The sequence below is a fragment of the Dermochelys coriacea genome, chromosome 4 (genome assembly GCF_009764565.3).
Source record: "Dermochelys coriacea isolate rDerCor1 chromosome 4, rDerCor1.pri.v4, whole genome shotgun sequence".
Classification (NCBI taxonomy): Eukaryota; Metazoa; Chordata; order Testudines; family Dermochelyidae; genus Dermochelys; species Dermochelys coriacea.
In genome coordinates, this window is record NC_050071.1 from 42,031,643 (window position 1) to 42,057,215 (window position 25,573).

The 25,573-nt window shown below is 39.9% G+C and overlaps 1 protein-coding gene across 2 annotated transcripts in view; it reads left to right on the forward strand.

Annotated features, from left to right (window-relative positions):
- KIAA1109 (KIAA1109 ortholog) overlaps positions 1–25,573 on the forward strand; it is a 222,900-nt gene that overhangs the window by 70,082 nt on the left and 127,245 nt on the right. For both annotated transcript variants that reach the window (XM_038398596.2, XM_043513096.1), the window contains exons 16-22: positions 283–438; positions 6,846–6,943; positions 11,562–11,740; positions 11,887–11,993; positions 15,431–15,639; positions 21,958–22,185; positions 22,842–22,979. In XM_038398596.2, coding sequence (XP_038254524.1) covers positions 283–438; positions 6,846–6,943; positions 11,562–11,740; positions 11,887–11,993; positions 15,431–15,639; positions 21,958–22,185; positions 22,842–22,979 — 1,115 coding nt within the window. The remainder of the gene's footprint in view (positions 1–282; positions 439–6,845; positions 6,944–11,561; positions 11,741–11,886; positions 11,994–15,430; positions 15,640–21,957; positions 22,186–22,841; positions 22,980–25,573) is intronic.

Here is a 25,573-nt window from a genome sequence, read left to right on the forward strand (position 1 = left end):
TTTTAATTTTTATTTTACACAAATAAAACTTATACATCATTGATTCATCATTTTAATAGACTGAGGTAACTCTCCTTTGACTAGAAAGGTAAAGGATTGCTGAAATTTAGTAGTTTGGTTCTCAGCTGGTATAAATTGACATAGTTCCCTGAAGCCAGTAGAGCTACAATGATCTACAGCCAAAGATCTGGCCCAACTACTTTTTAAAAGACTTCTCCAAAGTATTTAGTTTCACCTGATACATTGCTAATAATTTGTCCTTTTTATTTTATGTAATTTTAGATTTGATTCAAGACTGGTCCAGTGATAGTGCTCCTGATATTTTCTCATTTGTTCCCTATATATTGAATTTTAAAGTAATGTTTCATCAATTTGAAATGATTTGGGCAGCAAATCAACACAACTGGATTGACTGTTCCACCAAACAACAGGAAAACGGTAAGAATGATTCTTCTGAAGAAATTTTGTTACAACATTTAAAAAAAAAAATCACAGTTCCTGTTTTCTGTAATGTGTAATGTCTATCTTTTGGGAGGTAATAAAAACCTCTTCACTAGGTACATTGTTTGCCAAGAAATATAAGGTTTTTCACATGCTCACTACTGGAAAAACCTCTCTCCCTCAAATACAGCAGTTCTTCTTTGGGTGATTGCACATGTCCATTCAATTGTAGGTGTCTGTGTGTGCCATTGCACAGTTGTCAGAATTTTTCCCCTCAGCGCTACCTGGTGGGGCAGCACAAGTGCCCTCTGCTGCTTAGAGCACCATGTGCAGGCATAAACGTCTAAGCCACCCCCAAGTCCCCTCAGTTCCTTCCTACCGCTCGTGACAGTTGTTGTAGCTCTCTGTCCTTGGTTCTGCAAGTCTTCATTCAAACCTGTAAATAGTACCCTTTGTATAGTTAGCGTAGATTGGTGGTGGTTGGCTTAATTTCAAAAAAGTATCTAATAGCTAGCCTCGATACTGGCCTAGTGTCTGAGGTATTCTTCACTCTCTGGGTTTCAAGCCCTGCCACTCTTGTGGTAAAGCAATACCTAATAGTGACCCACATCCCAGCTGCTTTAAGTGTTTGTGGAAAGCCTCACGTGAGCTGCAAATGTGACATTTGTAAGGGCTTCAAGCCACGCTCTCAAAAAGACAGGGCAGCTAGGTTGAAATATCGGTTGCTGGAATCGGTGCTACATCTTCCATCTGAGCTAACTATCTTGGTCCAGGTACTGAGCACCTTTGGTGCTACTGGTGCTGAAAGGCAGATTGGCATTGCCAGTACCGAAGAAGAGGCATCAGAAATAGGAGTTTGTACTAGGATTGTTGAAAGAGACAAGAGATTGAGCTCTTTTAAAGACTGGAGGTTGGTCAAAGAGGATGCACTCTCCAGAGCACACCTGTAAACAGGGGAGTTTGTTGACTCCAAATCCTAGTATGGGCCTGTCGAGACCAGCTCCAGGAGCACCTTCATTGGCATCTCTTTGCACCCCGGTACTGCAGAGTTTCTTCCCAGTGCCAATTATTCCTGAAGCATTAGAGGCTGCAAGAGAGTTATTAAACCTTACAGTGCTGCCATCACTGGCAGTTCAAGATACTCTCCTGGTACTGGTGCCCAAGGTCCCAGTATCAGCACCTTCACTTCTGCACAGGGTAATTCAGTCTGATTTGACCATCAGGGTACCAATTAAGGTGGTGCCATTTAGGGGTAAGCCTCAGATGATCTCCCTGGGTCCCCTTCATCAGAGTTTGATCATTCTTCACTGGTACTGACAGATACGGCCCTCGCCATGATCACAAGAAGAGGTTTCTTCTTCAGCGGACTTGGAAGTGGGATTCCCATGTGTCCCACCCTAGCCGGTCCCATCATCAGGAGTATGTCACTTTCTTGCCCTGATTTCAGCCTCAGCACCAGCAAAGTGCTTGTAGAAGGAACTCTTGGACTACACACAGTTGGGGACTGGGGCTGTACCAGTGGCCCTTTAGGAACCCATGGGGATTTCCCCCTCAATAGAGAGCATCCCTGCTCAGCTAGCTCCATCTACTGGTTGTCAGGATCATCAGCGCTGCAAACGCTCTAGCATCTGTCCCGAGCCTGGCACAGAAAATATTTAGAATCCCTGTCACAAGTAGCCACAAGAGAATCAGCATCTGGACTAGCTTTTGTTACCGTTTACATCCTCTTTCTCAACTCCTGATGACACAGTTGTGGCAGAGCCAATTTCTCTGTTTCGTGATGATTTTAAGACTCTTCAGGAGTTGTTGGGGAGGATGGCCATGACCCTGGACGTTCACCCAGAGAAAGTCCAGGAAAAATCCCACAAGATGATGGACATGTTGACAGCTGCAGCTCCAGCTAGATTAGCTCTCTTTATTCATGATGCTGTATTAGAACCTACCAGGTCCTTTGGCAGGCACCAGTTTCCCTGCCTCCAACTTAGAAAAAGTGGAGAGGAGGTTCTGTATCCCCTCTGAGGTTTGAGCACCGATATAATCATCATTCTTGGGTTCCCCTTGAAGTGGCAGTGGCCAATGAGAAAGGTAGACAGGGCACCGGCATCAACCTCAAAAAAATAGAGGACAAGAAGCTGGATTTATCTGGGAAGAAGCTTTATTCCACAGGTGGATTATAGCTGTGTATTGCAAACCAGCACGCTTTGCTGTGGCACTGCAATTTCATCATGTGGGATACACTTTCAGAGTTCAAAGATAAGCTCCCAGATAAGTTTAAAAAAAAAAAAAAAGTTCCAGGCTTTAATAAGAAGGCAAGTTGGTCGCTAGAACGGCTCTGCAGGCGGGTCTGCATGTGGCAGATTGTGCCGTTTGTAGCACTTCTGTTATCACGATGAGGCATTTTTCCTGGTTACACTCTTCTGGCCTCGCTCCAATAGGCAGTCCAGAACCTACCTTTTGATGTGCCATCACTCTTATCAGAAAAGATGGATGACTCTGCATAGTTTCAAATATTCTAGTCCAACCCTGAAATCCCTGGACAGTGAAGTCTAAGGTGTTCTGTTCTCAGTCCCAGTGTTTTCAGGAGTTAATCCCTCGAGCCCAAGGTCAGTCAAGGAAAAGGAGCAGATGTTACAAAAAACAGCAACCACCACCCTATGCTTTTGTATCTGCCGGTTCATCAAAGTGGACAGCATCTGCCAAGAGCTCATTTTGATGGGCATGTCTAGAACAGAATACTAGTTCTGAAAGTGCCATCTTTTTCTTTTCCCATTTTTGGAAACTGCCTGTCACAAAACCATTGTGCTTGGGCCCACATCACAACAGCTCTATGGGTTTTTCGCATGGTGGAAGTGTGATACGTGTTCCAGTTTATTTTGACGTCTCCCCACCCCATCGCTCTTCAGGGACCTTTCTCACAAGGCAGGGTTACTGCAAGTGATACAATTGCTCCTTCTTCTAGGAGGTGCAGGAGAGATCTCTCCTTTGTTCAGGGAAAAGGGATTTTACTCCCAATACTTCCTTATTCCAAAGGCAAAAGGGGGTCTCAGGCCTATTTTAGATCTAAGGCACTTAAACAAGTTCTTGAAAAAACTGAAATTCCAGATATTCATTCTAGCTTCCATTATTCCTTCCCTGGATCCAGGGACTAGTATGTTGCTGTTGACTTAGATGCCTACTTTCACATGGTGATTCACCAGAGCCACCGAAAATTTCTGCGAATCACCATCTGTGATTGCTATTATCAGTTCACAGTGTTCCCCTTTTGGTATCTTTTGTCTGCCCTGTGTATTTTTTACAAAGTTTATGGCAATGGCAGCAGCATCCCACTAGAGGTCAGGGGTTGATGTTTTCCCTTACCTGGACGACTACCTGATAAGAGGTTGATAATTGGTGCCCACCATAAGCATCCACCTCAATGTGTTACTGATTAGCACAGACCAATTGGTCCTGTTTCCAGTACAGAAAACAGAATGTATTGGAGTGGTTCTGAACTCAACAATGGCCAAGGCCTTACTACCACAAGCAAGGTTTCATGCAATGCAAAGCCTCATTCTGGACTTAAAGGCTTATATCTCACTGTGGTGAGAAACTGTTTAAGGCTGCTGAGGCACATGGCAGCATGCAATTAAGTATTTCAGTAAGCCAGACTGCATTTTAGACTCCTTCAGAAGTGGTTGGCAGAAGTGTATTCTCCAAGAAGGCGGCACCACAGAGAGATGTTATCCTCCCTAGTTTGGTGGATAGCCCTGCCCAATGTCTGCAAGGGAGTTCCTTTTGCCTTACCTCAGCAATCTTTTACCTTAGTCATGGATGCCTCGGACCTGTGTTGGGGGGGCTCACCTGGGACCCCTGTAGACACTAGATATGTCCAAGATCTCAGTCTACATATAGCATGCAACTCCCTGATGTTTATCCAATTGGCTTGCATGGCGTTCCTGCTTTGCTGTAGGGCGTATTGGAGTTGATCAACATTATGACTACCATGCTTTAAGTAAACAAACATACTGGTCCTCACTACTCTCTCAGGGAGCAGTACTACTCTGGGACTTCTGCATTGACATCTCTCTATTTCTGAAAGCAGCCTAACTCGTGGGCTCAGAATATGCTGCCAAAGCTCCTGACGAAGTTGTTTATCAATCACCACAAGTGGTCCTTTTGCCCAGACATAGCAAGATCCATTTTCCACCTCTGGGGAACTTCCCAAGTGGATCTTTTTGCAATAAAAGACAACACAAAACACCATTAGTTCTGCTCCAGAGCAGGACTTAGCCTGTGTTCATCAACTGATGCTTTTCTACTGCTGATCTGCTGTTTTGTCCCCTCCATCTGTCTTCTCCTCAGAGTTCTGTGCAAGGTCAAGCAGGACAAGTCCTATCTTAGATTGGTTCCCCTGGCATGGCCCCCTCAGCACTGGTTTTCACAGCTCTTGGATCTCTGTCAGTTTCCCACTGTCACTCCTGCTTTACACACACGTAATTTCAGAGAATCATATCTGCCTCCTCCACCACAAGTCTCCAGACCCTTCTCCCGATGGCCTGGAGGCTTTATGGTTAACAGCAGTGGAGTCCTGCTCTAGAGAGATCCAGAAAGTACTACTGAATAGTAAAAAGAAAAAGAGTACTTGTGGCACCTTAGAGACTAATAGTAGTAAACTATTAACTAGGACAACTCACCTTGCTAAATGGAAGAAATTTTCCATCTGGGCGAGGCTGAATGGTGTGGTCTCTTCTATTCTTGATTCTATTCAGCATGTGCAGGACTACCTTCTGTATCTGAAACATGAAGTATTGATGAGTAGCTACTTTATTAGCTATCCCTTTCCTAATGGTTCCTAAACCGTTAGCTTTTTTGACTGCTGCTGCACCTTGTGGATGTTTTCAGAGAACTAAACACAATGACTCCAAGATCTTTCTTGAGTGTTAGTTAATTTAGACCCAATCATTTTGTATGTATAGTTGTGATTATGTTTTCCAGTGTGCATTACTTTGCATTTATCAATATTAAATTTCATCTGATGTGTTTTTGCCCATTCACCCAGTTTTGTGAGATCCCTTTGTAACTCTTTGCAGTCTGCTTTGAACTTAACTATCTTGAGTAATTTTGTATTGTTTACAAATTTTGCCACCTCACTGTTTATCCCTTTTCCCAGATCGTTTATGAATATGCTGAACCGCACTGCTTCTAGTACAGATTCCTGGGGGATACCTCTATTTACGTCTTCCATTCTGAAAACTGACCGTTTATTCCTACCCTTTGTTTCCTGTCCTTTAACTGGTTACTGATCCATGTGAGAACCTTCTCTTTTATCCCATGACTGCTTAGTTTGCAATAAGAGCCTTTGGTGAGGGACCTTGTCAGAGACTTTCTGAAAGACACCATACACTGTATCCACTGGCTCATCATTGTCCACATGTTTGTGAGACCCCTTCAAAGAATTCTAGTAGTTTGGTGAGGCATGGTTTCCCTTTATAAAAGCTGTGTTGACTTTTCCCCAACAAATCATGTTCATCTATGTATCTGATAATTCTGTTTACTATAGTTACACCAATCTGCTTGGTACTAAAGTTAGGCTTTCTGGTCTGTAATTTAGGATTGTCTCTGAGCCTTTTAAAAAAAATTGGTGTCACATTAGCTATCCTCCAGTCATCTGGTACAGAAGCTGGTTTAAATGATAGGTTATATACCACTGTTAGTAGTTTAGCAATTTCATATTTGAGTTCCTTCAGAACTCTTGTTTGAATATCATCTGGTCCTGGTGACTTATTGTTTAACTTGTACATTTGTTTTACAACCTCCTCTATTGACACTTCAATCTGGGACAATTCTTCAGTTTTGTCACTTAAAAAGAATGGCTTAAGTGTGGGAATTTCCCTCACATTCTCTGGAGTGAAGACTGAATGCAAAAAGTCAAGAACTCACTGGATGGATTGATTACAAGGAAATTCAGTACTTATCTGAAGGACATGGCACATGTTTTCAAGCATTAACAGGAAGAGTTTGATGGTGTATTAAACCATAAAGCCACAAGGCATTAGGTGTGACATTTTGGATCTTTCTAATGGTGATTTCACTCTTGATGATGGATAATTTTGCTTCAGTAGCTGGAATGGTTTTCTGTAGACACACTAATGCCCAGTACAAGCTTCTAAAAAGGAGAGGGTTCACAGTTTATACCACAGTGTGATAGTTTAAACTTGCCATTTTCTTTGTAGTATGGATTCTATAACAGCTGTTTCTTAATTCTCATCCATATATTTGCAAGAAAACTTGTCTAATCAGGGTGATACTCCCATGAAGGAGCACTAACTTAAAATAGATAGGACTTGTTAGTATTCTATTATAATAGAAAAACATTTAATTTAAAAATGATTTTTATTTTAATTTATTTTTCTCTTCTCTTGTAGTTTATCTGGCAGCCTGTGGGGAAACTTTAAACATTATTTTCTCTCTGCCTTTCACTGACTTTGTTCCAACCACATGCAATACTAGGTTCTCTTTAAGGGTAAGTAAAATTTTATATGCTTGAATTACTACTGTAAGCAGCATAGTATTTCTTCATGTGTAAGATAGTCAGTTGCCCAGTAACTTCTTGCTGCCTTGTCCCAGGCTTGGGCAAGGGATTTTCAGAATCCTGTTTCCTCCCTGACTGAGAGGAAAGGGGATTAAAAGATGTTCTCTTCCACTGCTTATTCTTATAACTTTGTTCTGATGAGTTCATTCATAACTCCTTCCTTGCCTGCATTAGTACATTCCATCACAAGTACTTTCTATTTAATATATTTTTAATCCTTTGTTAATGTTTCTTCCATTTTCCAACACCGCCCCCTTAAAAAAGTGGTTTCTCAAAGGAACCACTCTTCAGCAAGGCCAACAAAAAAAAATTTGCAGACCAAGCCTCTTTGGAGATGGGAGCCCCAAAATATTAAGAACTACTTGAAAAGTCAAGAACAGATATTTTTAACAAACGTAACTTTAAAACATATATTCTGATGCCTTCACACTTTCCTCTCCAAACTTCCTAGAAAATTTTATTCTCGGATGACACTTGTCATTGGAAAATTCAGCTGGATTGCTTTCTTTTTGGGGAAATTGGAGCTAGGATTTGAAAATGAGGTTTATAATGAGTCATTGACTTCAACCTTACCTATGGATTGGCCATTGCTAATTCAGCTTTGTTCTAATAGGTGGGGTTGATAGTGCTGTGTATAATGAAAAGTGCTAGGTAACATTACCTATAAGACCTGATTCACAGTTGCTTATAACTTTGTCATACTTCAATCGTTTGGGTTGAAATTTTCTATGCCTGTTGTCTGCCTCAGGCTGAATGTTTTGGAAAGTTTCAGTCAAAATGCTTCAGCCATTCCTGTGAAAGGGAACATGGTAAAAGATGCATTGTTTTGCCCTTGTTAAAAATTTCCTTAATAGTTTTGCTGAGAAGCGGTTGCACCTCGTTCCTTTGGCGTATGAACTTAAAATTTAGCTGGGAGGTTGTACTTGTGCCAGAGATGTGCCTTTTGCCTTCCCTATGAAAATATATCCAAATTTGGCAAAGCCTATGAAAACTTACTTTGCTTCCTTCTTGTGTGTATACATTGATACCTTATTTAAGTACACAATCACTTATTTTTTTCAGCAAGGCCCCTGCCTCATTCAGTTTATAGGATGGATTGTGCTATGGCAGTGAATCAGGGCAGTGTAGTGAATGCCGCTGTTGTCTGTAAGACCTTTTTGATTTATTTGTTACAGAAGCTACAAAGTATGTGGTAAATGAACCGAGGATGGCCTTATGATTAAGGCAGTTGAATATATTGGAATTTGAATGTTGAATTTGATTCTATCCCTGCCTCTGTCACCGTGTTCTTCTGACACAGTGGGCAAGTTATTTAAATCAAAGTGTTCACGGTTGGCCACTATTGTTTTGTTCCTCATTTCCTGGGTGCCCATTCTGAGACAGCTGCTGCCAGATTTGTAGATGTGCTGAGTGCTTACAACTGCAACTGAAATTGATTGGAGCTGTACTTTGAATATATTTGTTATATAATGCTAGGTACTCTGAAAAATCAGGCCATAGGTATCTCAGATTGGGCACCCAAAATGAATGGATAATTTTGGAATTAATCTGTGCTTCAGTTATAGGAATATGAATGTGTCCTAATCTCAGAGTGTTGCAAAGATAAATTCATTGAAGTTTATGAAGCAGCATAGTGAGAGCAGCATAGAAACCCTATGAAGAAACTAACAGTTTTGTATTCAGTGCAGGGTTTGAACATTATACAGAGTGTAAAGTCGTACTTTTGAATGTGGAATGTTTAAAAAAAAAAAAATTGGATGAGGCAGGTGTTATTTTGTGAAAAATAGCATGATCATGTAACTAAAGACTGTAATAATGCATGTACACAAAAGGGCTGAATAAATGTCACATGAGAAGCCTTAATTCTGACATTTCTTAACTTCTGAACACTGGATTTTGCAACCTTGATGGTCTTTTAACATAGTTTTAGAAAATTATGTAATATATAAATGTTTGGGTGTTTTTTTCACCTACCTATAGGGTTAATCAGTGGTGGGGGATTCAGCTGTCCATGTCCATTAATGTTAATGGAAATAATTTGGTTAAATCCACACATACTGTGCTGCAAATGTGCCCCCTGAAATTTTTTGTCTTCTGATTAAACTTGCCCATCTCTTATATAAAATATTTGTAAATATTTTTACAGCACAATATGATAGAACTTCATTAAACTAAGAAAAGGGTTCATTGGAGACCAGATCTGATTTTGTGCAACTTTTTTGGTTTCTGTAGGGTTCAAATAGTATTTTTCTACTCTGTTAGAAATCTCTTAACTAAGAGTTATACAAGGTAATTATTGTTAATTTTATTTTTAATTCCCGCCACAAAGCAGTTCTAAGAAAGTAATGCTTTTGCCCCAGTTAAGCTAATTAAAATGTGAGGCTCTTAAATTTTAGCTAGTTGAGTTAGGGGGAAAAAAATTAACAGTATACTGCATAAAATCTGTACCTTGTTGATTTGTCTTATTTCTCATCTTTCTTAAATGCTGTTATTGCTCTCTTGTGAAGTTCTGTATTAAATCTGATTTTGAAATAGGGCTATCTCGTATTTTTCTCTTAAGCATTTACGAGGTCTATCAAGAAGCTTGCTTCTAACTGGTGACACAATAGTTGGGGTTGCAGATAGCAATTTCCCCATCCTCTTCAGATTGACTATATTTTCAAAATGGAAAATCGGGGTGGGCAGGTCGGGGGGTGGAGATGAAGAGAATCTGGTGGGGAAATGAGAGGAAAAAGGGATGCCTCTTTCCCTTCGGAATGAAAAGCTCTGAAACTTGATAGGAGCGGGTGGGAAAACTGTTTATACAACTGTCACCCTTTTATTGTTTCTTCCTAGTTCCCTCTGTCTCTGCCCACACCACTTCATCTACTAATGCATGTGCTCCCCAGCCACTTAATTCTGCTCAATCCACCATCATTCCGACTCAAAACCTCATCTTTCTTCAATTTAAACCCCACTTGCTCAGAAATACGCCACACCAGTCTGAGAAACTCCCCTCTTCCTTCCTACCTAACCTCTTCACAACTCAGAAACCTTCCCTCTTCTACTTCACATCCCACCATCAGGAATCTCCTCACCTATTTCTGAAACCTTCCAACTTATTGCTGGGTCTGGAAGAGCATGGAGCATATACAGTTGATTTGAAGCAGCCCTGCAGAAGTCCTTGTTCCATGCTTCCTCTTTATTGCTGCTTGCATGTGCTGCAGGACCTGATGACCCCCTGTGGATTTCAGGTGTACCACAGACTCCAAGGTCTGGGATGTTCCCAATGGCTGCCACTGATTTTACACTTTGTAGTAAATTGGCCACAGTACACAATTGTGGTGGTACTAGTAGAGCTTAGTTCCTTTAGCCCCTAATGACCAGCTACTTCCATCTAAGATTAATATATATCTTAGGACACTGACTGCAAGTTTATTTTATTTATTGGTGATCAGAAGGCACTTAGAAGGTAACTCCATCTTCCCGGGAAACTAAATGTAGTATTTTAGTGACATAACTTTTATATGCTTTCAGTCCCCAGAAAGAGTGCTCTTCTCCAAGGGAAACCGCACTGCTTTAGCCAGCTCAAAATAATCTTGCTGTTCTATTCCTTTGATTTCAGATATTGTTTTGTATTTATGACTGTATTCTTTGAAAACTTGTTTAGTATGAAAGCTTATTTTCCTGATACTTGGATTTTTGGTATTCAAAAATTTTCATATGTAAATGAAGATGAATCTTAACAAATATTTTTCAGTGATAATGGTTTTTTATTTGGGAGTAACTAAACTCATGGGTATACCGCTTGCAAGATTAGGTCATATACCCATATTCTGAAAAGATTTATGCGTGTGCTTAATTTTAAGTGTTTGAGTAGTCTCATTATGTCCAGAAGTTAAGCATCTTGTTAAAATATCTTTGGGAAGCACATAGTCTAATAGAGAACTGTATTTAAAATTCATGGATTCTTTCTTTGACTCATCCAGTAATTTTCTGAGTGACCCTGATCAAGTTTCTTAAATGTCTCTGAATGTTAGTTTGTATTTGCAGAACAGAGATAATACTTAATCTTATGAAGTTTAATTAATGTTTAAAAATACTTGGAAACTTTTTATGAGCAGTGATGTAAGTGTGAATTATTATTATTAGTATTATTAGTAGTAGTAATTAGAATTTGAAATCTTCAGATCCTAGGGTTTTGGGGACTTGAATTAAATATTACATTTTTGAGGTTTTATGATCAAAAGGACATTAATGTGTCAGTGTGCTCTAGAGGGGAAATCAGAAAATGTGACTAGAAATCATGACTCCTGTGTTCTATTCCTGGATGTGCTATATGGCCATGAGCAAGTCACTTGGAGCATGATTCTTTTCAGAAGTTCTGAACACCTCTGATTCCAGTTGAAATCAGTGGGAGCTGAGTGTTCAGCACTTCTGAAAATCAGGACCTTGCATCTCCTCGCTGCATGCAGTTCATCTGCGTATAAAGTGGGTATACTGATGGATAGAACCGTACAAATAGTACTTTGAGTTCATTTTATGAATATTGTTAATATTTCATTTGTAGGGAGAAGATGTCGATCTTCATTTATTTCTACCAGATTGCCATCCTAGTAAATATTCTCTCTTTATGTTGGTGAAAGATTATCATCCTAATAAAATAAGTCCTGAATCCTGTATTTCGGCTGAATGTCAAAGTGGTCAAAAAACAGGCAAGCCCAAGTGGAGGAATATTACTCAAGAAGAGTGAGTTCTGTTATCTCATGGAATATATATTAGCTCCTTGTATATTTGTGTTTGGAGTAGAATATTATTAGTTCTGTTGTCTTTTTGTATGCAATAGGAAAAAATGAAACAATGGGTACTTTTAAAAATATCTTTCTTTCGGATAGGGCTGGATGGGTTGAATGCTGGACTGTACCAAGTGTTACATTCACAATTGACTACACTTGGCATCCAATTTATCCACAGAAGGCAGATGAACAGTTGAAGCAATCATGTAAGTGTCACTTCATTTCTGTTGTATTTTAAGAGTGATTGCAAAAAAAGCTGTGACTTAGTATGGTCATTTTGATTTAAAATTGTAGTTTGCACCAAAGAAATTGAAAGCATGCAGAGGTAATGGGGCCATGGTGATGGGCAGGCAATATTCTGAATAACTTTACATTCTCCTTCTTCCTGGACCCCAGCGTAACTCTTTACTAAGCACAGGGTAGAGTTCCATCTTTTCAGGACTTGTCAAAAGCATTACACAGAGTTAGACCTCAGGGCTATTGTGTGTAAAACCACGGTAAACGGATGTTGTTAATTCCCAGTCAATTTTCAAAGAGAAAGTAGAACAAACATTTAATGCACAAAAAACACATTGTAAATAGTGTTTGCAATACTATGAATAATTTTTAAGCAAAAGCTATTGGAGAATAAATCTACTGGTGTTCTATCTACAAACTTCCCCCTTTTGCTTCTCTTACAAACATTAAAATATGATGTTTTAACATAAAATTTTTCTATGCTTCAGTGCACACATCAAAACACATTTTCCCCCTGATCTTCTCTGAGATGATTTCTTCTTCTTAATAGTGTGGCCCTAATATGCAGTGTGTCACCTGGACTCTTCAGAGTTTGAGACATTTCAGAACCCCATCAGCAAAACAAACAGCCTGAGGATCTCCATAGCTAACAGCATTCCAGCTTTTGGCTCAATAACTGAGGGATCCTCACAGTTGCTGTTGAAACAGAAGTCTGCATCCTGTATCCAAAGTGGTACAGGGATTGGGATCAGCATATAAAATATCAATTTCCTGAATCTCTATAAGGTTCTCTTTCTATAGGATACCATCTTCTCCCCATAAGTCCTGCCAAGACTTATAAGTCAGGCAAGAATGCCCAAACCCTCATTTCACTAAGTGCTGCCCCATTTTCTCTCTCTCTCTCTCTCTCTCTCTCTCTCTCTCTCTCTCTGACAGAATCCCAGTTTAGAGCAGTTAGCTGATAGCCAAATGTAAGGCTCTGTTGGTGACAAATGCCCCCCCCCCCACCAAGCCCTTCCTCTAGGTCCATAAAACACATTGCGGTGGACCAAATGTTATCCTAGTGGAGGACTGCCCTAGTAAATAAAGCTAGAATAGTACTGATCTGTATCCAAAGTGGTACAGGGATTGGGCCCCCCCCGTCATAGTAGACAACTCTTGGTCCTGTATCAATCAGTGCTGTGTCCACTGTACCATCTGTAACACTTACATTTATAACCTTTCTGCCCTGCACTATAGCTCAGCTCTCAAGGGTACCTAGAGTATGACCTGCCAGGTGGGTTGCCCACAATGAAAACTTCATATATAGCTTCAGGACATGCAGAGCTTTTCGGTTAGCTCCCACACATAGTCTGAAAGTTTCTGGGTCCTTCTAACTGAATTGCCCTACTCTGCACGTGTGCATCGACAGAGTATCTATTTTAATATCCATGTCTCCTCCCTATTGATACTTCCCCCTACCCTGGAAAAAAGAAATCCAATGCTACAGTATTAAGCTTTTGGGTTACACAGACTATCAGTTCTTGTCAAGTGGGGTTAAACAAGCCCAAAAGTGTCAATCTTTGAGTTGAACCAGTTTAATCAAAAGCGTGGTTTTCAATTTCAAATTTTAAGAAGATGCATCATTTCTCTAAGTGAAAAGCAGGTAACAATGCATTAGACTTGTTCAAACTTGTTAATCTAACCTTGCCCTTTACCTAACAAATAGAGCACTTCTGCTAAATTAGTCATTTCACAAATCCAAAAATTTCTTGATGTGTGGAAGACAGTATTATGGGGTACATTAATTTTGCCTGGTGGTTGGTTTTCCAAGCAGTCTTTCTATTCTTTAGGTAATTTTGTAGTAATCAGCTCTTACAGTATTGTACCTTTATAGATAGAGATGGAAGTAGGTTTAAAAACAGGAATGTGCTGGCTATCAGTGTTGCCATTTTGAGCTGGCAATTTACTATAGATATATAGTTTATAGTAGAAGTGAACCAAGAGGATGGGTTAGGAGTGCTACAGATTGATTAAAGGAAGATATTTCATACATAAGTGTTGGCAAGGATGAACCTGTGAAGGTGCTTGTGGGAGTAGGGGAGGTAAATGGAGAGGGGAAATTTGGAATTATTGGTTTGAGGGGGCATACAATAAGCTCCAAGATAAAGTGATAATCTTAAGGGGCAAGTTATAAAATGGGCTTAAGTAAGGTTAAGAAGTGTGTCATTGATATGGTAGTAAAGTGAGAGCAAGTGAAATGTCCGAGTATGGAATGGTGTCATAATGATGAGTCAGGAAGGTGATTTTTAGAAGTAATTTTAATCGGGCCAAGGTAGGTTTTAAAAAGCACTGCAGGGGTTTAAGTACTCCAAGATTAGAGATAAGTCCCTCCATGAGAAGAGAATCCAGGTCACTTGTCTAGAGCTATACTAGGTCTATAGTGCTAATGGGAGTAAAAAAAAAAAAATAGTAAATTTTTATTTTCTGACAAGTCAGTTAAAATTCTGAATAGACACGGAATAAATCTATTGGGTAAGAAAGAGATGCATCTTCTATATAATCTGTTTTCTCATCATGACATGTAACCAAATAATGGCCATTTTTAAATTAAATACTGAGTATTCACAGTAGAAAATCAAGTTGAGTTTAAGGTGTGTCCTTAAAAGATGCACTGGATACATGTGCATAGTTAAAATAGTTCAGTACACACTGAGTCTTAGAAACTACACTGGGAGAGCTGCAAGCTTATTTCTTTTGAAGCAAGGAATTTACAGGCCTTCCCAGCAGAAACTTGTAGCTCCAGAGCAAAGCGTTACAAGCCCAAAAGTTAATGACTTTTTTCTTTTTTCCTTGTCTGTTTAACCCCAATTCCCAAACCATAAGACAACTCCATCCACACCATCCTCTGAATTAAAAAGAAGGGGTGGGAAATAAACTATACATTTCCCAACTTTGCAATATTTCTGTTGTTCCATGGGAGCAAGTTTAGGCCCACAATGTCATCAATATAGATATCTATTTGTAATATGTTCTATTACAATATACCTGTCTTTTTATTCCCTGTTCTTTTGCAATAGCTGCATGGTTGTGGGAAACCGAATACCCATGTAACTGAAAGTCACACCAATTTTACTTTAAAAGTGAGAGAAAAGAATAATACACAATATTTTTTTTCCATAATTTAACTTAAAGATATTGGCTCTCTTGTGCACAGTAGCTGTTGAATAAAACATTTTATACTCTGTTAAAATTGTTTGTTTTTTCATTGTTTGCTTGGAGAAATGTATTTATTATACATTATAGAAATATCAGTTGTCTGATAGCCACCCACACTGGAAAGCTACAAATCTGTTCTAACTTAATGTTCATTTGCAGAAATTCACAAGTAAATTCGAAAGATTTACCTTTTTTGTTTATTCCTAAGTGTCAGAAATGGAAGAAACTATGTTATCTGTACTAAGGCCATCACAGAAGACAGCCGATAGATTCATTTCCTCTCCCACAGCCTCAACTCGGCTTCCTATTGATCCCTCGGAACTTCCACCTGATAAGCTACATGTGGAACTGGAAGTCTCCCCAGATTCTCAGATAACCCTGTATGGACCTCTACTAAATGCCTTTCTGTTTATAAAGGTATGACGAAAAGTACTACTCACCATTCTGATAAGTAGGGAAGAAATATTTAACATGATTAGAAGTTCAAACCACTCCGATTTTATAAAGCAGCAAATACCCTGTAAGAGAACAAGCTTAATTTTTTGGAATTGTGGCACTTGCTTATAACAAGGTCTTCTCATAAGTTGCTGAGAACCTTGTTTTTTCCAGAACAGAAGCAAAGCTTTTTTGCATTTAATTGAAATTAACCGTACTCAAGCATGGTCAAGTTTAATCAGATAAAATACAGCTTACTTACAATAAGAGCAGTCCCATGCAGAATCTCTTTTTAGTGTTAAACAAATAAAAACCATGAAGTCCTCTGTCCCAAATAAAAACTAGTAACTTAGTGGTGTTTTTTCTAATGGGTGTGTAGTATAATATTGGCGATGACAGCCATGTGACTGACAGAGAGTACTTGATAGTCTAGTGTGGTATAAAGGTTTTTGTTGGTATGTGTTTGCAATAGTTGTATTACTCAAGCCACACATGAACTAAACAGGTCAATCTAAAAAAGTGACATTTTAAGTATAGAAAAGAGGTTATTTTTAGGTGCTTTCATCTCTCTCATGCGCCCTCTACACTTGGACTAAGGCATCTAGCTTGACAGGCAGAGGATACAAAACAGTCCCAATATATATATATATATTTTTAAACACTAGAAAATGCCTTAAATAGCTTTTCTGTAACCATGTGTCTTATAGCAGGTTTCAGAGTAGCAGCCGTGTTAGTCTGTATTCGCAAAAAAGAAAAGGAGTACTTGTGGCACCTTAGAGACTAACAAATTTATTTGAGCATAAGCTTTCGTGAGCTACAGCTCACTTCATCGGATGCATTCGGTGGAAAATACCTTATGTGTAGGATACATGATACGGAATAAAGATTTGTATCAGCACTTATTTCAGTTTACATAATTCACTTGTGACTTTGTTACTTACGAGTATTGCACTCATTGCAAACTCACAGGGTGAAAATTTATATTGTACTATCTTGCTTGTGAGTGACTGAGAGAGAGTCTGTATATGTGGGGTGTTGTTGTTTCGGCCTAGTAGATTTTCTGGATTCCTTTTTACCTTGACAAAAAATCCAGGAAATTCAAAGTTAAGGCTGATAGTGCATCATTAACTAGTCCCCATTGTGCATATATAACCCACACACCTTCTGGGTGTAGTGTTCTGTCCCATCTGGTGGCACCGAGACTAGAAAGTTGAGAGTTCGCTCTACAGCCTTAGCTAACAGCCAGTTGGCTTTTAGCTCATGCAGTAGAGGCTCATGCACTTTAAGCTCCAGAGGCCCAAAATTCAATCCCGTCTGATGACGACTAGGGTCTGTCAGTGTTGCACATAGGTATTGTCTGACTCTTTGAACAGGGAGTGATTAGTGTCTTACTGGATGCTGCTATATGTTTGCATAGCAGGGAGCGTGAAAGGATCATTTCAGCCTTAACTGTTAATTTAATGAGATCTTCGATGTTGGTTTTTGGTATTCAAACTGAGCTACCAAATTACACTATAAACAGATGTTTAATTAGCATCCTTAATTTTTTTTTTAGGTATCTTTGCAGAACTTGGACTCAGCATACACAGGGTTCTGCTTAGGGACAGCATTTCTTTAGAGATGCCTGGTTTCTGCAGTATATTGAAATCTTTGAAATGTCTATAGTGATGCACAGTAGGTGGTAAAATATTAGAGTAAATTAAAACTTTGAAGACATATCCTCCAAGGACATATAAAATAGAATATTTTCATTTATTTTCTTGGATATTAACTTTTGCATTTTAAAATGCTTCCATTTCCTCCCTCTTCTTTGTGGCTGCGCCTTCTTCTAGGGCAGTGATTCTCAATCAAGGGTACACATACCTCTGGGGGTATGCAGAAGTCTTCTGGGGGTATGTCAACTTGCCTAAATAGTTGTCTAGTTTTACAGCAGGCTACAGGAAAAGCACTAGTGAAGTCAGTACAAACTAAAATTTCATACAGACAATAACTTGTTTATACTGTTTTATATTATTACTAATCATTGGTTTCAGAGTAGCAGCCATGTTAGTCTGTATCCGCAAAAAAAAATATATTATATATATATATATATACACACACACACACACACACACACACACACACACACACACACACACAGAGAGCTAAGTGCTCACCGGCTTAGCTGTATGTATAATTCTTACTATGTGTTCCATTCTATGCATCCAATGAAGTGGGCTGTAGCCCATGAAAGCTTATGCTCTAATAAATTTGTTAGCCTCTAAGGTGCCACAAGTACTCGTGTTCTTTTTACTAATCATTGTTTCTCAACCTGAGGGGCACGATTAATTTTATAATTGTATGGTAAAAATGAGAAAGTAAGCAATTTTTCAGTAGTAGTGTGCTGTGAACTTTTGTATTTTTGTTTGATTTTTTTTTTTTTAAGCAAGCACTTTTTAAGTGAGGTGAAACTTAGGGTATGCAAGACAAATCAGCCTCCTAAAGGGGTACAGTAGTCTGGAAAGGTTGAGAACAACTGTTATAGGGGAAATGAAGGTAGAGCGGGTATTGTTGTTGTCTTTCTGGGGTAAAAGGGAAGGAAGTGAACATGTGAATCTCACTTGATTAGGAAATGTTCATTTGCTCAGAAATTTGCTTGGAGTAAAGCAGGTTGGCTCTATGATCAGTTCTTTTAGGAGGCTTTCATTGCATGGCAGAGCAGGGGGAGTTTTCTGAGACCGGGGTAAATTGCAAGACCTTTTAAGTAATCAACTTTCTTGGCTGTTCTGGGACACTTACATAGACTGGAAGAGAATTTTGGACATTTGTGTAAATTATGAATTTTAGGTGGGACTTTAAAAAGTGCTCACCTGCTTAGCTGTGCTCTCATTGAAGTCAGTGGGAGTTTAACCATTGGATGTGGTGGGAGTAGAATTAGACTAATACGAAGTGCTTTTGAAAAATCTTCCCCATCTCATGTTATATTTATACTGTAGCATCCACATAAGGTGTGGCATGATAGGAAGTTTTCATTCTGGCCTTGTTACTGTAAAACTCCAGAGATTCATATGATAGTTTCCCCTTTCTCAGAACTCTTGTTCTCTGGAGGAAGCTTCCTCTGATAAGGCTGAACTCCTATGATATTTATAAGCAATATTATGTCATAATATGGGGAATGCAAGTGCTTGGGTCTTCTAAAACTATCTTCTAAAACTACTGAAATACTCTTTGAAAATTTAAATGAATGACAGTCTTTCCAAGTGTTCCCATTTGTTATACTTGCTAGTATTTTTGTCATTTATACTTAGATTCTTTTTGTCCAACTTTGTTGGCAATGTACCGTCTTCTTTTTTGTTAGTACTTGCTTCTTAATGACTTTTGTGTGATATGGTTGGGTTTTTTTTTTTTTTAAATTTTCAGTTTATGTTCATGGATTCTGTATGTGGGAGGTTTCAGCTGCATATATATTTTTCAGAGTTTAATATGACTTTCAGTTCTTCTAGCTGTGAATCCCTTTAATGTGGAGCATTCTGTTTCTTCAGTTCACCAATTTGTAATGGATGCTTGTAGCACTTTGTATCCTCTATGAGAGAGACTAGCAGGAAGTTCTCCAGTATTTTTGATACCCTCTACTGGTCCTTCCTTAACATACTTCTGCCAGTTCTGTCTCTGTCACAACATTCAGCTCCGGCAGAGAAATGTCCTCTGAAATTAGGAAATAATTTAAGTGACTGTTCCAAAAAAAAAAAAAAAGAAGGGGGGAGTTCTAGGGTGACCAGACAGCAAGTGTGAAAAATCGGGATGGAGGTGGGAGGTAATAGGAGCTTATAGAAGAAAAAGACCCCAAAATCGGGACTGTCCCAATAAAATTGAGAAATCTGGTAACCCTAGAAGCTTCTGAGGTGAAAGCTTCTTATTTTGAGTGCATTGTATAGCATTTTAATGCATAAACCACTTTAGAAAGAACTAGTATAATTGAATTATATTGCATGTCCCAGGTCAGGCTTTGGAATATGCCTTTTATGCAGGCCTTTTTCAAGGGTTTGGAGGATATTAGTCTATTTTCCTTCTTTATATTAGATAGTGCCTCTTTATGATTTACTTGACATTGTCTCACACGCTTGGATTGAGGTCTTAGAAGGCAAGTGACATGAAGGGTGAGGACAGAGGGATACAACTAAATATATAACATTTTAGTGTACACATTTGAATTTTGAAAAATTATCCTCATTTGCTCCTCAACCTGGTCATTAATTGTATTACTTCTTATAGGATGAAGGTAAATCTCAGACATTTAAATGGCTTTCCCCCCCCCCCTTGCAATATTTATTTAAATGACGGCGGTGGGGGAGAATTAATTCCTCCATTGAAAAAAAAATTCTGGCTGTCTTTTTCTAAAAATTAAATTGTATATTTTGTGACTCAGGGGAATAGTAATTGGATATAGATATCTTGATCACGTGGTTATTAATTCAAATCTAGCCCAGATTATTAATGACAAAAATATCCTTGCAAAGCTGAAGACTGGTGGCCAGTGTGAAGTACGTTTGGACTCAGTCTGGTTCCCAATTGACGAGTATGTACAGTTCGAAAACCATCACCACAGTTGACATTAATTGGAACATTCTTGACAGTGTTGGGGCCAGAGATTGGCTATACATGGAGATTGAATTATTTTATTCCTAGAGTGGCCTCTTCCAGAGTGAGTGAGGTAGCATTACTTATGCATATGCCATGACCATTCTGTGGCTAAAAAGAGGACTTCACTCCTCAGGATGCTCAGTCCAGCACCTCTCCCCAAAGTACTTAGTTAGCATGAAAATGTCATTTAGTAGTAACCTTTTGTTGTCCAGAACCCCTCCTTGAAGTACCTAACTTGTTAACTTGCTTTACTTATCCACAGCATTTCTTATCTTTTTCTAAAAAAAAATCCCACACATAACTTTTAAAAATCTGGGTCTGACGCACTTTATAAATAAAATGTAGGAAATCTCTCATATAATGGGGTTCAGGCTTCCCAAAAGAATTTGACAATAGTTATTTCTGTCTGAGTTAATTGAGTGGAGATTGGCTTAGAAGCAAAGTGAATGTTTGACCCAAGAGGATGAATTTGTGAACTTCTGATATCCTGCAGGCATGTAAAACTTGCAACAATAGATGTGTCTGGGAAGAGGTATTGGATGACTGTTGTTCATGTCTGATCGCTGTAGGCTGTACATTATAAAATAAATAAATAAATATAAATATCTGTACCTATAGCCTGGTGCCTGAATGCTTTTTTTTTTTTTTTAAAATCTTGCTCCTGTCCCATTTCACAATTTTCACTCCCACTCCCACCTGCTCCCGCTTTTTCTCTTGATTTTTTGTTCTGCTCCCGCTATTATGGCAGCAGGATTTGCAGGATACCAGTCCTGTTGCAGAGCTCTAAAATGGTCCCAGCAATGGCTTGAAGTGCTACTCTCAGCAGATGTCTCTCCACCAGCACCCACTCCATGCACCCCTGTGTAATGGGATCGGAACCCCATACCCTCCCAACTCACCCATCGATAGGGATCAGAGTCCTCAGGCATACCTAAAAGGGGATGAGCAGCCCCTGCGTCTCCTAATCTCTTTGTGTGGGGAAGGGAAACCTCTAACCCTCCACACAAATGGCTGGAGAGCCCATGCATCATCATGCAAAGGGAATGGGTCCCCATGCATCACCATCCCCAGGCACAGGCAAGGAGATCCCGCGATAGCTCCCTTCTGTGTTGCTGCTGGTGGCGGTGCTGCCGTCAGAGTTGGGCAGCTAGAAAGCGGCGGCTGTAGCTGGAACATTCGTGGTGTTTGCTGCATGGGAAAACTATTATTTTAATCCATCTCTCATCTCGCCCCACAATAGCCACTCCGACCTGCATTGTTTCTTGAATTTTTATCTTGCTCCCACTTTTATGGCAGTGGGTCTTGCGGAACCTGTGGGATCCCGGTCCCACTGCAGGGCTCTACTTCCAACCAGGTATTTGTATCACAGTACTGAAAGTAAAATTTAGTATAGCTAGGTTGAGGTTGCTTTCGAAGACAATGCTGTAAGACCCTGCTCCTGCAAAGCACATAACCAAGTGCTTAACTTCGCTCACTGGAGTGATCCTATTCTAATTAGTGTTATGACCAAAGTTACACCCAGGCTTCAGTGTTTTGTAGAATTAAAGCCTTAGTGCTTATAAGGGGGGCGAGAGGGGGTAGGACTCAGGTATAGGATAAGCATGGATTTGTGTTGCATGTTGTGTTGCTAATGACACAGTTCACCTTCTTTAATGATGACTGCAATAATTCACTTCCCAGGAAAATTATTTTGGAGAAGATGACATGTACACAGATTTTGAAGAAGTCATTTCAAGCCCTGTCCTGTCAATGTCAACATCTTCAAGCTCTGGGTGGACAGCAGTTGGATTGGAGAATGACAAAAAGGGAAGTGAGAGTTCAGCCAAACCAGTTCATCCCCTAACCTTGCGCCCTTGGGACATTACTGTACTCGTTAATGTGTACAAAGTGCATGGACGGCTACCAGTGGTAAGCTGTTGGGAACCTTGGTCATCATGGGAAACCAAGTACTTCTTAATTTCTTTAAAATATTTTATGAAGTATAGTAAAACTGATATGCATTTAAAAATTATAGGCTATACTGCAGTATGTGTGAAGCCAAGTGTTTTACGAAACTCTTAAGTTCTATCCTATCATTGGTGGGTTTTGAGTTAAATTATGAATTTTTTTCCATAATATAATAGGTAAATGAATGCAGAAATTTGATACTTGGCGGCTTTTGCTGTTTGAGTCAGAATTAGATAATTCTTGTGTAAATGCATTTTGTATTTAATGAAGAGTAGAGTTCCATGTAGTTGATAGTCATTTTTCATCAGGCATAATGATTGCTCTCTAAATCAACAGGGCATCTCACTAATCCTGCAATCTGATCTGTGCAGGCAGACCTTTATGGAGCCCCATTAATTTTAATGGGACCATGGGACTGTGTGTGTAAGCGTTCCCCTGCACAGTTCAAACTGTAGATTAGAGAAGCCTATGTAAATTGATATTAAATGGCGTTTAAAGTCACAGACTTTTTCATCAAGCACAGGAAAACTGTCACATTCTGCAGAGGTTTTTCTGACAGTCTCAGTGGTTTTGTGTATCTGCAACTTCTCACAACAGGATATGTTGATTAATTTTAGCACAGCAGCACGGATGGTCCTGAATGCCCTACTGCTTTCTTGGAAAGATTGTGTTTTGAGATGAAAAAAGGATTTAGGGAGACTATGCTGCAACTTGTACTATCCCCATTGAACTTATTCTTGAATGACAGCTATCAGGTAATATGAGTATTCTTTTGTGTTGGAGGAATGCTGATTTTTACTGTAAAACTAAAACTGAATCGTGTTTTGATTTGAATCCTCTCTAACACACACACAGGTTTTCACAAATCTTTTCAAGATGACAATTCATGAAAAGCATTTAAGAAAACTACATAGTAGTAATTCTGCTTGTCATGCATTCTGCATTTATCACTGTTCAGCCTTCATTTTTAGTTCATGCACAAGAGAAAAGGATCTTTGTCCTGTTAATGTTGTTGCCTTAAAACTGTATAGAATTTGGGCTTGCATCTGAGACAGGGACCAAGTAGTTCCACCTCCCTAGTGAGCAATGGAAGACTTGCAGCTGAATCATCTGATTGGCCAGCTTGACCAATGGCTGGAGGAACCAACAGACATGCTCTTAAGCCCAGCAGTAGCATTTGGCCGACGGTTGGCCAATGCTTATGCCTGCAATTGTGATTGCTTCTGTACCAGCCTTGCTTCCCTGCTCAGTTCCTGGTTTCTGACTCTGATTTTGACCATTGGCTCTGACTCATGGGGCCTGACTCCAGCTCTGACCACTAGGCATGACTACCCATGCCCCAGTCTGTGACAGTTTGAGCAGCTCAAAATAAAAAGGGGTAGCTTCCTTTTCTAGGATGGATTCTACAAAAGCTAATATCCCCTTGTTGGGCTTGATAGATGCCCTTCAGAATTTACAAACCCAAATTAGGGCCCTGCAGGTGCAAAACACTGCTTTTCAAAGTGCAAAGCCCTGCATCAGGTCCATGGAAACTGAAGATTTGTTTACTAAGCAAGTTCAATCAGGACTATGGAAAGTTCCCTGGCTTTCTGAACCAATGTTGGCTCCCATTCCTATATGCCTGCAAACTTACCCCATTGACTGTTCCAGGTTGGGGCTCATCACCAGTTGCTGGCCAGTAAGTGCTGGCCTGAGCCCTTCTATTGCTGGAGAAATCTAGCCCCCCTCTGCGCCAACTTGAGAATTTTGCATGAGCCCTTGCAACTTGGACATAGTCCAACCCCATCTCTCCCATGCAGAAAAAGATCAACACCAGGCATTGGTCTCTACTGTGGAGGTCCAGAACACTTTGCCTTGAATTGTCCAGCACAGGGTTGATCTTCTTGTTGGTCAAGAAAACTCCAGGGGTCTGGGCAGGGCTTGAACTTCACCCCTCGCTCCCGTCCACAGCACCTATTTGTCTTCAGATAGCTTGATGGCATCTAATCAGCACCCAACACACTTTAGGCTCCTGTTCTGTCTACAACATCCCCTGACGATAGAGGTCAGTCTGGAAGCACTGGTGGACTCTGGTATCTCCAGTAATTTTATGGACATAGAATTTTCCCTAAAACATAAGACCTTGACACAATGTAAGGTCATCTCTGATCTAATAGAAGCCATCAGTGGTTCTCTACTATCCTCAGCCCCAGTCTCACAAGAAACCTTACCTTGGAGGTCACTGCCCTTCAGCGTCATTGAGAGTCCCTCCCCCAGTTTGGTTTGGTCCAGTCCATTCCCCGCACTTGCTGGTCATTCTCTGCATCATGTGGCTTGTTGTTCATGATCCCCACATCCTTTTGGGTTCAAGCAAAGTCAATTTTAATTTCTTGTGCTGCCAGCAGTCCTGCTTTCCTGCTGGCAGCCAAGTTCGAGGTTCTTCCTAGTGCAACTCCAAGCAAGTCCGCTCCCTTCCCCCAGAAGAATTTGGAACAGGGGCACACAGCTGAAGGGATCCCTACTGATTCCAACAGCCTCCCTGGCAGCCTTGGGGATACCAGCCAAATACCAGGACTTCAGACATTTTTGGAAAGAAGAAAGCTGATGTCCTGCTCCTGCATTGGCAGCATGATTGTCCTATAGACCTCCAGCTCCGAAGATGGGGTGTTCAGAAACAAGAGAACCATAAGTGCCATAAAACAGGCTCTGTTGGGAGGTGGCTTATGTGGAATTATTCTAAGTGAATTATGAGTATGATAATAAGGGAACCCAATCATCCTGGTGATAATTTTAAAAAGCAATGGAGATATTGCTCCAAGATCTATCTGGTTAACCCATTCCATCTGCCATTGGTCAGAGAGTGATAAGCCAATGAGATAAAGGATTCCATGCCAAGGAGCTTGAAGAATGGACAGCAAAAATGGGAAATAAATTGTGGACTTGGATCCAATACATCAGTAGGCAAACCCATAATATCTGAAAACATTGTCCAAGAAGAGACTAGCTGCTGGGCAGTTGGGTGGCATAGGAAGGAATGAAAAGCACTACCTTGAAGAAGATCAGCCACAACCAGTATAATTATTCAGCCATGACAGTGGGATATGAAGTCCAGTAACACAACAGACTAGAGTTTTGGCAGAATGGGTGAGGACTGGAAGACACTGAATGGACTGGAGAGTGCAATCTTGGTCCAGGAGTGCTCAAGTCCTACAATGGCAGGAAAATGATTAAGTAAGATATACCCAGATAATCCTAGTTTGTTTGAGAAGGTCATGCGAGACCGTATCAAAAGCCTTACTAAAGTCAAGATATACCACATCTTCTGCTTCTCTCCTATCCACAAGGCTTGTTATGTGAAAGAAAGCTATTA